We start from the raw sequence: 15513 nt of genomic DNA on the forward strand, positions 1-15513 counted from the left end.
CACTGTGTTACCCTAAAAGAAGTCAGCAAACTTTCTCCATAAAGGGCCAGATAATAAATACTTTAGGCTTGGAGGACCACATTAGTCCTTGTTGTGTTAATATATTCCTTTTTGTTTGCATTTGTGTGTCTGTGTGTGTGTGTTGTTTGTTTTTCTAACCCTTTAAAGATGTGAGAGTGAGTCTCAGCTCACAGACCATACACAAACAGGCCTCAGGCTGGATTTGGCCCAGGGCTATATTTGCCTATCCCCAGAAAGGACAAGCTGTGCTCAGTGGCCGCCCTAACACACACGTGGAGCCCCTCTGGGAGGGCTGGACTACCCGGCGGGAGGGGGAATGCCTCCACCTGCTGGCACAGATCATGTGCTGAATGAGCATGTGCGGTCACCATAGTCGGAGTTCAGAGGCCAGCAATTAAGAATATTCAGGGAAAAAATGTATTCAAACAATCTACTTGTCATTCCAGGAAGGAGAAGAGGAAGTAAGAACACAGGGTCCTGACAGCCTGGTCAGGGTCAGAGCAGAGGCCCGGGTGACAGGCCACGGGCACAGTGGGGCCGAGTCACAGAGAGAAGAGAGAAATGGCTGTCTGAGGAATGTGTCGACAATCTGCTTTGTGGGTTTTTATTTATTGACCTTGCATCTTCTAATCCTTCACTATGAAGCATGTGCTGTCCACACTAATTACTGTCCTCCTCCCCAAACCCGCAGGCCGGGGAGCCCTGAGCACCCTGGGTGTGGCCAGCATGTCCCATGTGTGTGTTGTGGATGTGCCCGTCCCTGGGCCCAGGAATCACGTTGCCAGCTTCTTTGTTTTCTCTTACAGAGACATCAAACCAGACAACATACTGCTGGACGAGCACGGTAAGTGTGTCTGCATCTTTTATATGGATTCTTGCAGCAGAAAAGTTTGAGGCACTGGGAAGTTGGGGGCTCTCGGTGATTTGGGTTTCAGGGTTGACTATATCCTTCCTCCTCATCATCAATGAACTTTGAACCAGGGCTATGTCTGGCTTCTCCATATTTCTTTCAGGTACACGTGGATCCCCTGGGTATCTTCCTGAGCTAATGTAGTAGGTCTGACTTAGGGACTAAGATGCTACATTTCTAACGGATCCCACGTGGCTAACGCTGCTGGTCCGTGGACCACACTTTGAGTGGGAGGCCCCGTGTCAATGGCTCCCTGAGTTGGCCTTATCAGACTCCATCCTGCTTCAGCGAGCCTGGGCCCCTGTCTTTGGGGTCAGCATCCAGATGAGATGCCCAGCCAGGTTTAAGGACCATGAGTCTAGGGCATAGCCCAAGAATGCTCAGTGGCCTTGACAATCAATCGCAGTAGATGCCAAGAGCAGTCTTGCAGCCTTAAAAACTAAATACCCAGGTGTTGCTTCAGGGGCCTGTCCCTCAACGCCTTTCAGGGGTCGGGCTCGAGAGAGCAGGTAGCGATTTCTCTGAGGTGCTGCTGAGGCACGCAGGGATGAATCACCTCTTCTACACAGCTCCTTCACCCCACCCTCCCCATCCCTGCAGGCTGAGGTCATTGCTCTGTCTCACAGCCCCCCCTAGAACCTTCCGTGAGCTGCCAGTGTGGCTCAGCGTGTCCTACCTCAGAGTATGCATCCCTGTGTACAGGAGCAGTGGGTGAGACCGTCTGAACGTCGGCATCACATGCTGACACCAGGCTCAGCACTTTGGGGCAGTGGGGCTGAAACCACCGTGATCCTGGACGGAAGGGCAGCTGCTGCCTCCAGCTGCGGCGGTCACCGGGCGGGGCTGGGGATCCAAATGGGGGCTGAAGAGGAAGCGAAACTGAGGTCCCCATGTGTATCTAGAAGTCAGAATCCTCAGATGTGGAGCGCAGCTGAGTCCTCCAGCCAGCCACATGTCCCTGGGCAAGGGGCTGTGCCTCTGAGGCCCGGCCTTCCCAGCAGCAGCACAGGAGTAACCGGCCACCTTGCAGGGGGGCGAAGGTCTCAGGTGAGACGCGAAGGCCGCCAACCCATCCCAGCACCAGAACACCAGTGCTTAGGAAGGGGTATTAACACCTCCTCTTCCTGTCCCCGTCCTCCATCAGGGCAGGACACAGCACACAGTCCGATCTCGGAAGCAGGAGGGTTGGAGGTGGGAACGTTCCGCAGGCTGTCCAGGACGTAGGAGTGTGGAGGGCTGGGCTCTGGGCAGGATCCTCAGGGCCTGTCCGGCTCCATGGTCCACGCTCAGTTCTCACGGCCCGTGGCCACAACTCTCCTGAGGCTGCTGCACACGAGCGGTCAGGCTGCTCGCACACAGTCTCCTCCGGGTTTCCTCCTTCCCGTGCTCTTGGATGTCTGTCCACCTGTTCCCTTTCTGCACCCAGCCTCAACGGCACCTCAGCGCTTTCCTCTCCCACTTTCCTTCCAGATCCCATCCTGACCCTCTGAGCTCCCCATCCGTCACCACCCCCTCACATGGCTGGCTTGCATTGTGTCCCAACGCTGACTTCTGGCTTTGCAGCACCCTGCACACTTCCCAAGTGCCCCTGAGCCCAATCTCCTCCTCCCGAGCTCCCACTCCATCAAGGTATCTCCACTAGGTGTGCTGAATGCACTCTTTCATACTAAGAGGTGAATGGCTGATAGTCCATCTTTTCAGGTAGTGCAGACAAGAAATTTAGGACCAGGGAACTTTCTCTCAAAAGACAAGTCTCCTCTCCTAGGAGGGAAGGGAAAGAGAGGCATCTATGCCCATGGCCCTCCCCTACCTGCTTTTATAATGTGAGGACAGAAGCTGATCAGTTTTTCTAGCAGAGCCTGAATCTGTGGCCACCTCACTTTTATCTCTCAGCAAATACTCCTCAAGCACCTGCCGTCTGTCAGGTTCTGGGAATAGGACGATGAAGGCAGCAAACGTGGTCTCTTGGCACTTGTGGGTCTCACAGTGTGCTCAGGGAGAGACCGTGAAGCTTAGGGGTGCTGGGGGGACAGGAGACCTGTGGTCGCAGATGGACGTGTGTCACCTCAGAGGCAGTGCCGTGGTGGGGGCCGAGTCACAGAGAGGAGAGAGAAATGGCTGTCTGAGGAATGTGTGGGCCATTTACTTTGTGGGTTTTTATTTATTAACCTTACACCTTCTAATCCTTCACCACGAAACGTGTGCTATCCACAGAGGGGCAGGGCGGTGTGTGTTCCTCAGTGGCTCCTGAGGGTGCATCTGTGCTGGCCACGTGCACCTCAGCTCGACAGAACAGCAACTGTGCATTGCTGTCTCAAGGCGCCATCACTGACGGCATCGAGTGTTTTCTCAGAGAACAAGGCGGTTAGTTCTGTTTCCGATGAAATGCAAACATGATTAAATGCATGCTTTGATTTTTTATTCATGATGTTCAAGATCAGCTAGTTACACAAAGTCCAAGTGTGCCCCGCAAGCTGCTCTGCACCCTCGCGTCTGCTTTGCTCTCTGACCCTTTGGGGTGGGTTTTGTGTCTTAGGGCACTTTCATTCTGCGGGGAGATTTGGGGTTTCTGGTCAGCAGGGAAAGCAGAGGACGAGATAGAGGCGAGATAGAGTTGAAGGAAGACACAGCATCTTAGGACTGGGGGAGGGGGCTGAGCGCGTTCTGGGCCAAGAGTCTGAGGCAGTGGGCACTGGAGATGGAGAGGGAGGGGTCGTGTCCATTTCCTGTCCATGCAACAGAGCTGGGTAACGAAACCGCATAACTTCAATGGTGTACGCGAGAAACTTCCGGTTAGCTCACAGGCCTGTGGGGCTGTGGGTGCGCTGGGCGGGGCTGGACTGGGGGCCGAGGGGAGGCGGGCTGGAGCCGCCTGGGCTCGCGTGTCTGAGGCTCGTCTGCTGTCTGCGACCCTGGCCGTGCCTGGCCGACCAGACGCCTCAGCCCCGCCTCTCGGGGCTCTTCCTCTGCGGCTTTGCTGCGCAGCCTGCTCACAGCCACGGCAGAAGCAAGAGCCTCAAGCCACGCGAGCCTCTGCCTGGGTTGTGTCTGCCTCCGTCACGGCAGACAGAGCAAGGCAGGTGGCCAAACCAAGTGTGGGGGCAGGGCGCTGCAGAGTCACACGGCAGCAGGGGTGATCCAGAGGGGGCACAGCGCTGGGCACTTACTGGAGTCTCCCACCACCCGACGCAGCATTGACGGGGAGGCGGGGAGATGGAAGCGGCGCTCGCTCGCACAGTGGGCAGGGGCAGTTGGTGCTTCCTACAGGGGCGCCTGACTCCCCAGAGGTGCGCGGGGAAGGAAGTGCGGAGGCAGCCGAAGCGCCTGCTTTCCGCCCTCATGCCTCACCACGGGCCCTGCATGAGGCGCAGGAGGGAAGTGGCCCTCGCCCTGAATTGCCATAGGCCAGGCGCGTGCCAGGTGACCAAAGGACCCAGAGTCCCTGCGCTCAAGGACCTCGTGATCTGAGGTGGTGGCTTTCCGGCACAGAGGTGCATTTCCTGGGGTCCCAAGTTCCACGGGCTCTCACGGATTCATCTGACAGGACCTAGTGCTGAGCGTTGGGATATTTTACGGTTTCCAGGGGCTCCAACCGCACGTAAACTGGGGATGACGACCCAGCGGGTCCGTGCCAGGACAGCACAAGGGTGAGGCTGTGGGGCAGCAGAAGGTCGCTGAGGCCCAGGAGTGGCGAGGGAGGGCTTCCTGGAAGGAGGATCCTGAGAGAGAGTGAGGTCCACGGAGCATCTGGGGTGCGGCATCACAGAGGAACACAGTGGCTTCCACAGCCTTGGGATGGGCACCAGGGCGTCACAGACCCGACCTGGGTCTCCAGCAGCTGGTAACACAGCAGCCACACTGTCCTGGCGAATGCATTGTCCTTGTTGCATGAACCGTATCTCGTATTTTCCGTATTCTGTGGCATTGGCCTCTGTGGCCTTGCTGAGCCGGAGAGGCTGCCCTTCCCGGAGCCCACCAGTCCCAGAGCTGGCAGACAGCTCGCCCCAGGGCAGGTTTTTCAAACACACACCGGCCCGCCCAGAGCCAGGCATGGCGACCTCACAGGAACTTCACAGGAAGTTCATGCTGGAGGCCACCATCCACCTGCCCGCATCACCCCAGGTACCAGACAACCGGAGACAGACCCTTGACCCCAGAGCCCACTGAAATCGTTCAGATTAGCCGATCCTAAGCCTGCCTACCTTGCCTTACCCACTCCTGCCCACGGAAACGGAGTCAAGGCTCCGGCCCACATTTCCTGACCGGCCCTGGTCCTTCCCTGGGGCACGATCCGGCCCCTCCTCTTGGTAACTGTGAGTAACAAACCGTCTTTTCAATGGCTTGTCTTCTGATCTGTTGGCCTTACTGTACCTATATTCCAGATAGTTGTAAGATTTAAATATAAAAGATAAATTGCATAAGTATTATAAGAATGTATCAAAGAATATGTAAAATCTAGGGGATAAAATGAGCTTCTGAAAACCGGAAAGTTGTCAAAAATATTTTAAAAAACTATAAAATCGACATATTGTTTGCTTTTCAAAGAACTTCTTTATGGCAAAAAGCACTATAAACAAAGTCAAAACACAAACAATAGGCTAGGAGAAAAGATTCGCAATATATCCAGCCGAGCAAAGGGTAAGTGTACCTGTAGACAGGAGCTCTGATTGGAAACTGGCCAAGGTTCCAGGTGGCGAATTCACAGGGAGGCTGCTGATGTGGAGACGGGGCGGACTTGTTCTCCATTCTACCGTTGTCACCATGCGATTTGTGAAACATAGAATCACTAATAGCAACTAGTGCTATATGGAAATTGTCAGAAGTGAAACCTTGGGTCCATCACACCAAAGTACAGATGTATGGCCCCCATTGGAGCGGCCAGCCTTTAGGCGATCTAAAGTATCTGTTTGAGAAAAAGAAAAAAATGAAAATGTTGGGGAAAAAAACTGGTGCTAGTAAAGTGCAGAGAAATACACACTGTCATATTCTATTTGTAGGAGCATAAATTATAATCTTTTGAAACATAATATGCCTACCCTTGGACTCAGCAATCCCACTTCTGGGCATTTATCCAATCAAAGTAAAAGTACCAATATGTAAATATACATTCAAGAATGCTTGTTGTCGTATATTCTACAATAATAAGACAAACAATTAAGCAAACAAGACTGGAAGCAACCTGAATACCTATATTAGGGAATTGTTGAATAAAATATGATACAACCGTACTATGGAATACTCGGCAACTACAGGTCCACGATTTCTTATCTGAAACCCTTAGGGCAGGTGTGGTTTCATAATTCAGAATTTTTCAAATCTAAAAACATTTGTATTAAGTAATTATATCAATAATAATATAAAATAATGTGTCTATCAGATCTAATATGTAATAATATTTTAAAATAATCTATTCTGTATATTATATAATATCCCATAGGCATTTGGGGGAATGCCTTGTAATCAAGCAGATTAATATTTCTATAGAAAAACATAAATATTCACCCTAAACGGAATAAATAAAACTAAAAAAAAGAAGTTTCAGGTAAAATCTTATCACCAGATAAATTGTTTAAAAAAATTGGATTTAGAATGAAGGATAAGAGATTTTGGATCTCATAGGTAGACCTCTGTGTACTAACTTGGAAAGATGTCCATGGTCCGTGGCTAATGCAAAAGTAACTTCTAGAATGGCCCATGAGTGTGATCTCATTGCTGTAAGAACAAACAAATCCGACACACGTGGACAGACATTTGCATAAGCAAAGGGAGAAATAACGGAGGAGCCGGCTGGACCCGTGATTCCATGGGGCTGGGCAGAGGCAACCGGGTAACTGAAAAACATGTCCTGTGCTCTTTGTATAACGAGCTGCCATCACTTCCACAATACAAATACTAAACTTTTCGAAGAGGGGGAAGTGAAAGAAAACCAAATAAAAGCCATATCTGAAGGCTCCAGAATGCTCTCACAGTGATGGTGCGAGCCGCTGCGTCCCGAGCTGTGCGTGTGGTGCAGGGCGCAGCAGCGAAGAAAACGCCTCTCGGGCCAGACAGGACCGTGGACTTGCTTTTCTGCTAGTGTTGGGAATGAGGGAATGGGAAGGGCAAGGAGTGGGCTGGCCCCGCAGGGAAGATGGGTTTTGAGCCATGCCTTGGCAGGATGATGATGCTAACCTAAGAGCAAACACTTACAGGAAGCTTTTCTATGTCCTGCGTGTCAGCATCACTCTAACCGTTTCATGTGTATTAACTCCCTGGCTCCTACAACAACCCTCTGAGATGGTCATTTTATTATCATCCTTCGCATTTTATCGATGAGGCAACTGAGGCCCAGGGAGATTGAGTTATTTGCCCAGGGTCACGCAGCTAGTCCCAGCAAAGCTGAGAAACCAAACCAAGCGATCTGACTCAGAGCGTGTGCACCCAACTACTCCTCCACACTGCCCTCTGCAGACAGGACTGCGGATGGCCCCGTGGGGACACTCATTCCAGCCACAGGGAGAGGCCTGAGGAAACCCCAGAGGCTGAAGCAGGTTGGGCATGTCCCAGGAACAGTACCTGGATGGGAACATTGTGCACACCAAAGGCCTGGCTGGGTGACTAGGCTTCATCCACAAGCACCCTGAGAGTATTACAGTAAGCGCCTCACTGCTGCGTACCCCCTAGGATCATGCACAGAGCCCCCGGCCGAGTTGCGTGCTCACACATCAGTGCTGGCAGTTGAGCCTGAGATAGGAGGGTTGTTAAGTGAAACCGTGGTGCTTTTTTTGTCCACTGTGGCTGATCATGTCAGGCACGCCTCTCCCATGGGCCTCTCAGCACGTCTCAGTGCTCCTGCTCCAGAAGGAGTCTTCCCATATCTTGGAGGTGTTCTCCAAGTCCCCCCAAAGTGAGTTTTGCATATGCCACCCGCCTATGTATTTACATTCCACACCCCAAATACCACTCTCAGATTTGATGAAAATATAATTAGCTGTCTATACATGCTGTGATGACAGACAGATAGAAGTGGAATTGCATTTGTATCTATTAATCATGGCTCTCAGAGCTGGTGTCTTTTTTTTTTTTTTTTAGAGCTGGTGTCTTTTATGTACCAAATTCCCCAGAGAGCAAGCACTGACCATTCAGGTGTTTCCTCCCTCCCTGCCCCTTCCTTCCTTCTCCTCCTTCTCTCTTCCTTCCTTGTCTGTTTCTTGAACACCTACATTGTAGCTACACCCAGCCTACCCAGGTACCATCTGCTGCCATCACTTCAGGCCGGGTGGTACATGATCTCGACCTTCCAGCCCCCTTCCTACTAAATTCCTCCAGTACAGTACTAAGGGCCCCTCTGACAATAGCAGACAAGCAGCAGAACAGGCAGTATCCCCAGGGCAAGAGAACCCTCTTTGCCCACGCCCCTCCCAGCCACAGCCCACCCACAATTTTCCCGACAGAGGGAGCCTGGACCAACCTGTCTCATTTGTGTACCAGGAAGCTTCATTCTGTGCATCAATATCTCTAAACTTTTAATCCATAGAATTTTTGTATCCTGCCCCTCAATGTAAACATTCTTATTTACAAATAATATGCATGTACTACCAAATGAATTCAGATTCTAACGAATGCACACAAAACAGACGTTTTAAAAGTATCAGATAAAATATTATAAATAGAAGCTCAAATAGTTTCTGCCTGTACCCCACCTGGCAGGCTACAGCTTTAGGTAACCCAGCTCCCTGCAGCTCTCGCTAACTGGAATTTCTGTTTCTGTGTTTACAGGACACGTTCACATTACAGACTTCAACATAGCGACGGTGGTGAAAGGGGCAGAGAAGGCCTCCTCCATGGCTGGCACCAAGCCCTACATGGGTGAGTCCTCCAGGCCCCTCCCTTGGTGTAGTCGGGCCCAGTGCCTGAGACTCGGCGTCCCTCTCTGTCGCACCTGCCACCCGTCACACACCCTCCTCCCGCCCCGCACCAGGGTCCACGGGTTCCCAGGATGTGCCACGCTCCCGCGAAGCTCGGGCCCTTTTCCAAACCATCTCCCCTGCTGGGAACACCCTCCCTCCCTGGGTTTTGTAGAGAACGCCTGCCCAGCCAGAAAGCCTCGGCTTAGGCTTGGGACGGGGCAAATAAAACAAGTATTTTCTTTTCCACTGAAGTCCAGTAGCGTTGCCAGAATCTAACGCAGTCTTGGTCATTCTGGGTCTATATTCTCAGTTACACAGGGCTTCCAAGGTGGTGGTTTTCCATCAGGGATTTTTGTGGAAGTCTCATCATTTTCAGTAGGCATTCTACTTCCCAGCTTTGGATTTCTTTGTCAAGGATGCCCATTTTCTGAATGTTGGGCCTTCTGTGCCAAACCTTGACGGTTGTCACTTTCTCTCAGATCTTTATTACCTTTTCCTTCACCTCTTTAAAAATGTCCTCTTTTAAAAATGTCATCTTTCTTTCCCTTAGGGCGGCATCTGCTGTACTTATTTGCTTTGTGTGTTTTCTAGTGAAGTCTTCATTTTTGAAGTAATTTTCTCTGTATTTATAATTTTTTCCTGAGCTCTCTAGCCTGATTTCTGAAATTTTTATTCTAAGTTATGTTGTTCTTTTATGTCGTGTACAATGTTCTTAATGTCTTTATTCATTATTAATTCTGAATGCCTATATTGTCTGTCAGTTTCTGTGTAACAAATCCTGTCAAAGCTTAGTGGCCTGGAACAGGGACAGTGCATTGTTTCTCACAGTTCTGTGGGGTGACAGGGTGGTTCTTCTGCTGGCTTGGGCTGGGCCCCCGTATGCAGCTGCTTCCAGCTGGTAGGTCAGCTGGGGCTGGGCTCAGCTGGGCCTGCTGGGATGGACAGGCCTCTCCCTCTGCTTGGTCTTCCATAACAAGGGGGCCAGAGTGAGCCCCTAGTTTCACACAGTTTCGAGATGGGATAGCCAGTCCCCCATGCTTACCAAGACTCTGCCTGTGTCACGCTTCCTGATGTTCAGTCAGCCCAGGCAAGCCACACAGCCACCACGCGGGAGAGAGCCTGGGGCACGGACACCAGAAGGCCCGATTCACTGGAGGCCATTCAGGAAACAACCCACCGTGGTGTCTTTTAACTCCTGACACAGTAGGTTACGGTTTTGATCTGTTTTGTTGGCACATCTTTCTGGTGTGTTTTCCCTGTCATCGTGGTATTCTGCTCTTTATTCTTCTATGTCTTGTAGCACCTTTGTATGGAATTTGACTTTGATACACTTATGCCGCTCATTTTTATGTGAAATTTGTTTTCCTGAACTTTGAGAGGACCATGTGGTTCGGGACAGCTTTCCTAACCGAGCAGACCTTTCTCCACGGCTGTTTCGGTAAAGTGTGGAGCTCGAAGGCAGCTTGCTCTCTGCGGCTCCTGGTTCTGCTCTCCCTTGTCTGTCGGGACCTTCTCCTTCCTTCGTCTGCGGGGCCCTGTCCTGCTCCCTTTTGTTCTACTCCGCACGGTTTTCTTTGGGGCTCTTTCCGGGCAGGAGCCGTGGCCGGATGGATGGAAGAGTTCTGATGTCCCGGTCTGCTCTGCCTCCTTCAGAGCCGGCCAGGGGCCTCTGCCCTCCCCACGGCTGCGTCAGACAGACTCCTCGCAGTTTCGGCACCGGTTCTCAAATTGGTCAGCTGTGCTTCCCAGTGAAGAGCTGCCGGCTGTTTTGGAGATCTTTGTTCTCTGGTCCATGAGATGCTGCTTTGCTGCTTCTCTTGTTTCTTCCTGGATAGAAATCACTATCACAGAAGTCTTGTCCCTGGGGTGTCTTTTTTCCCACCCACTTGCACGTGGAGGGGTGAGGGGACAACTTAGTTTTGTAGTAAATGCATCCATGGGGCTTTTGGTTTAGCTATCTATTTACTCTGTTTTTCTGTGCAGATTTATGGAGATTCAAATCTATGCCATGGTCTCCCCAGAATCCACTATTTATGTCATTAATCTTTAACTTATTAAATGAATTAAATAAATGAAGCTTGGCAACAAATACCTGTGATGGTAAAAACAACAGACAAGCTGCTTTCGAGTAGTCAGTCTGGGCCTGGCACTGAGCTAAGTGCTTTCCACCCACGGCTTCCTTTAATGCCCACACGCATGAGGGAGACACACTTCTTTATTGCATTTTAGAGTTAAGGGAATGGGGCTTAGAGAGGTTGGGTGACTTGCTAAGTCGACGTTTTTGGTGACAGTCAGACCCAGGTCAGTGTGACTCCAAAAACCAAGCCCTGAGGTACTTCTAACCTGGCCTCCGTGACAGGAGTGACCCTTTAGCAAGAACATTAATATCAGCAGATTCACATACAAGTGAGTCTATTCACTTGAAAATAGTCCCCTTGAGAGGCTGGGAAAAAAGTCCAATAAGGCTTTTTTTGTTAACCTTTGTTAAATCCCTTTTCAGAAGCAGCCAGAGCTAGGGCTCTCTGACCAAGGAGGTCACTGCCTTAAGACTCGGGAGAGACCAAATGGGCAGGAGTCGGCGGCTGAGGGGATGGAGAGTGGCAGAGGGGGAGGTCAGGTCACCCCCGGGGCTCTGGGTGGCGCAGCAGAGTAGGTTACATGGTGTTCCCAGTGGGCACACAGCAAGAGCAGCAGGTTCGTGGGGTGGCAGAGTGGTGAGTTTGGACGTGCGGTGTCTGTGGGGCCTCAGACCCCCCAGATGTTCGCCAGGCGCCCAGAGAGTGGCCCGAACTGGCTTGTGGAGTGTGACGCTGCCGGCGCAGAGGGGCAGCAAACCAAGGGAGCGGGTGGGACGCCCAGGACGACGTGGGGGGAGGAGCATCGCCTCGGAGGCCTCAGGGGTGCCATGCCTGGAAGGGAGGGAGGGGCGGAGGGAGACGCCCCCTGAGGGAGGGCCCGCAGGCGCTCCACGTGGAGCTTCCCCTGTAATCCTGTAAATCAGTTCCAACTGCCTTCAGAATGTTTCCAAAAAGAGAATTGATCTCAAGGAATGTAGATCCTGGGCCACTGGAGAAATTCCAGGTAGTTTTCTGCCAGCTTTGCCCATCTGCCCTGTTCTTGACGCCATGCCTGCCGGACTACCGGGCACCGCCTCAGAGACTGCACACGGCTCCCTCGGCCTCACTCCTGACCCCCAGCTGTCCCAGGCAGCTCTGTGCCGTTCTTCAGAAAGCAGAGCAGCGGTGACCCAGCTGGCTGCCTCCACAGCAGCCCCACCTTCAAAAGGGACAGACACCCAACACGGACAGGGACCCTACTGCATGCCTGTCTTCACATTTCATCCTCAGAAAATTCTTGAGAGATTTTGATGTCTCTTTTGTTTTATGTACGAGGAACCTGAGGTCCAGAGAGGTTAGTTAGGCTGCGCAGGGTCACACAGCTGGTATGTGAAGGACCCAGAATTTGAAGCCAAGTCTATTTGGATCTGAAGTCCACGCTTTCACCACTACGCCAAGCTGCCTTCCTGACACTGAGCTCCTGCATAAAGCCGTATTTCTCAGACCAAGAAATTCATCTACTGTCCCAGCTACACGTAACAGTCAGAGTTTCTGGTGTCCTTCTAATTAGAGACGTTTCGGGCCTGAATTAATGAACAAATATGGAGGAGAGACGTTTATGAGCTGTAGAGGACACAGCTGATTTTCCAAGTAGGTGTATTTTCATCTATTACCTATTACCGTAGGGGAACCGTACCAGGCACGGGAGTTTAGAGGGGAAGATGGGGTTAAGGAAGCTCTTTCAACAAAGTCAAACCCTGCTGTTCCCAGGGCTGTAAATTCCTAATGCCAAGTGGCAGGTTTGTTGATTTCATTCACTTGAGCTATTCAGTTCAAAGGCCCAATAACAAGTTCCCAGAAGGTTCCAAACACGGATTCAGGGAACGGTCTGATGAGTAAGCTCCCAAAGGTGCCTCACAAAGGATGATCCCAGAAGAAACATTTGCATAGAACTGAATTTTCATTAATTAAAAGAGCAGATGGAATTCACAATTGGAGGGAAAAAATCTTTCTAAAATGTGCCAGATTAGAAGTCAGAAATGTTCCAGCAGCCACCCCCCCCCCCCCGGCTTCAGAGTGTATTAATTTGAGGTGAAATGAAGAGCGTGGCTTTCGTTCCGCAAACATTTACAGGGCGTCTAGGAGGCGCAGGGCTCAGGGTTAGGCACTGGGGCTACAGTGAGGAATGAAGTCCTCCTGTGCCCAGGAGCTCAGCACCTGGCGGAGCAGACGGGCAGGTGAACGTAGCTGTGTCAGACCCCGCTGAGGTGGGACAATAGCGTAGCACCAGGAAAGGGCAGGTGCTGGCACGAAAAGAGGGAGATAAACTCTTATTGGACAATTTTGAGACAGACTCTTGGAGAAGGGGCAATCTGAGTTAGACTTCAAGGGTGTGCTCTGTTTGGTAGCAGCAGGGAGAGGACACTGAGGCAGAGGGAGCACCCGGGCAAAGGCAGAGGAGTGAGACAGCATTGTGTGCGCGGCAACAGGGCAGCTCCATTGTTTCACGGCTTACAGAGCGAGAGGAGGTGGGGAGGGAGAAATGGGTCAGGCCAAGGCATGAGGGTCTTGAATGCCGTGGTGACAGCCTAGGGAACCAGAGGAAGGTTCAGTGCTGGAGACTGTCGTGATCGGGCTGTGGGATCAGAGCCTCACAGGTGACCATGGAGAGACGAATGGGTAGCAGAAAAGCATTAGAGGCCAGGCTCGCCAGGGATGGGTCCAGGTGATGTGTGGGCTTCCGCATGGAGCAACCTGGGTGTCTTCCACGTAGTGGCTGCATGGACTTGGGTGAATCTCATTACCAGACATAATACACATGAAGTGCTCAGCGTGATAACACTCCAGAAACATTGACAGCCAAACTGCCGGACCTCTCAGTTTTCTCGTCCGAGAAACGGGATTCATGGTTCGTGCAGTATGCCTCAGTAGGTTGTCTGTGAGGATTTATGAGGTAGTACGAAAGCACATAGCATCATGCTAAGCGGTAAATACCCAAAACTGGTAGCTGATACGTTGTCGTCACTGTTATTGTTGTTATTAATTAGTGATTATTTGGTATATGCTAAGCATTGGCACCCCAAAGCCAAATCTGACATTCCCCTGCCTTATGGACTCACAACGAGTGAGGAAAAGAGACTCTAACCAAATCCTAATTCATTACAGGGGCTGGACGGGCCAGGGGATAGTAGGTGCACTATGGAGATGAGGGGCTGGTGTGCTGCCGGCACTCACCAGAGCCCAGCCCTGTTCCCCAGGGATGCCACAGTGAGCACGCAGGAGTGACGGGGCCTCCGCCTGATCCCGTGCGCGCCTCCCAGAAATGTGAGGGGCTAAGGAAAGTGAAGTTTGCTGCCCACAAACATCCCAGAGAGAGTGGTAGAGCCACTCGACCCCAGGGCAGTGAGGCTGCATTGCCACCGTTATCTTTTCTGAGAGCCATTCATTCATTCATTCATTCGACAGAGATTTATTGAGCACCTTCTGTGTTCTAGGTAGTGTTCTGTGAGCTGAAATGCATCTGTGAATAAAACAGTAGTCCTGCCCTCATTGCTTTGAGTGTTCGTGAGGAAGACAGTCACTAAAAATCACCAAACTGATAAATATGCAGTTTGAGATGCTTATTTTTGATGAATAACTTTTATATTTAAAATGTACTCTTTCAATGTATAGTTCTATGAATTCAGGCAAATACAGTCTTATAAACACCACCACAATAAAGATATAGAACAGTTACTTCACACCCCCCACCCAAAGTTCCCTCCTTCTCAGTCCCTGGCAATCAGTGATGGATTTTCTACCCCTATGATTTTGCCTACTCCAAAGAGTCATATAAATGAAATCATATTGGATATAGCCTTTTGAATCTGACTTTTTTTTTTTTTTGAGACAGAGTATCGCTCTATTGCCTGGGCTAGAGGGCCGTGGTGTCAGCCTAGCTCACAGCAACCTCAAACTCCTGGGTTCAACTGATCCTCCTGCCTCGGCCTCCCAGAGTGCTAGGATTACAGCTGTGAGCCACCATGCCTGGCCTGAATCTGACTTTTTTTCACTTAGAATGGTGTATTTAAGATGCATTCGTGTTGTGTGTATCAGTAGTGTATTCCTGTCTATTGCTGAGTAGAGCACTATTGGACAAATACGTGTATGTACATACATGTGCTCATCTGTTCATCAGGCAAAGGGCATTTGAGTTGTTTCCAGTTTTACAAAATTATGAATAAAACCACTGTAAACATTTGCATACAGTTTTTTGTACAAATTTAAGTTTCCACTTCTCTGGAATAATTACCTAGAAGTGGGATTGCTGGATCATTTCTTAAATGTGTGTTTAACTTTCTATAAAACTGCCAAACTGTTTTCCAGAATGGCTGGACCATTTTACATCCCCACAAGCAACGTATGCGAGAGCCAGGAGCTCTGCGTCCTCGCCAACACTTGGTATTGTCCTCTTGCTGCTGCTGCTGCTGTTGCTGCTGTTGTTGTTGCTGTTGTCAGCCACTCTAATGCGTAGGTAGCGGTTTTTTTTTCTCTTTTTTTTTGAGACAGAGTCTCACTTCTGTTGCCCTGGCTAGAGTGAGTGCCGTGGCGTTAGCCTAGCTCACAGCAACCTCAAACTCCTGGGCTCAAGCAATCC

The 15513-nt window shown here is 50.8% G+C and overlaps 1 protein-coding gene across 1 annotated transcript in view; it reads left to right on the forward strand.

The window, feature by feature from the left end:
- STK32B (serine/threonine kinase 32B) overlaps positions 1-15513 on the forward strand; it is a 401427-nt gene that overhangs the window by 339259 nt on the left and 46655 nt on the right. Inside the window, exons 6-7 of the mRNA XM_012662846.1 lie at positions 828-865; positions 8690-8779. Of these exons, the coding sequence (XP_012518300.1) occupies positions 828-865; positions 8690-8779 (128 nt within the window). The remainder of the gene's footprint in view (positions 1-827; positions 866-8689; positions 8780-15513) is intronic.

The sequence above is a fragment of the Propithecus coquereli genome, unplaced genomic scaffold (genome assembly GCF_000956105.1).
Source record: "Propithecus coquereli isolate 6110/MARCELLA unplaced genomic scaffold, Pcoq_1.0 Scaffold785, whole genome shotgun sequence".
NCBI lineage: Eukaryota > Metazoa > Chordata > Mammalia > Primates > Indriidae > Propithecus > Propithecus coquereli.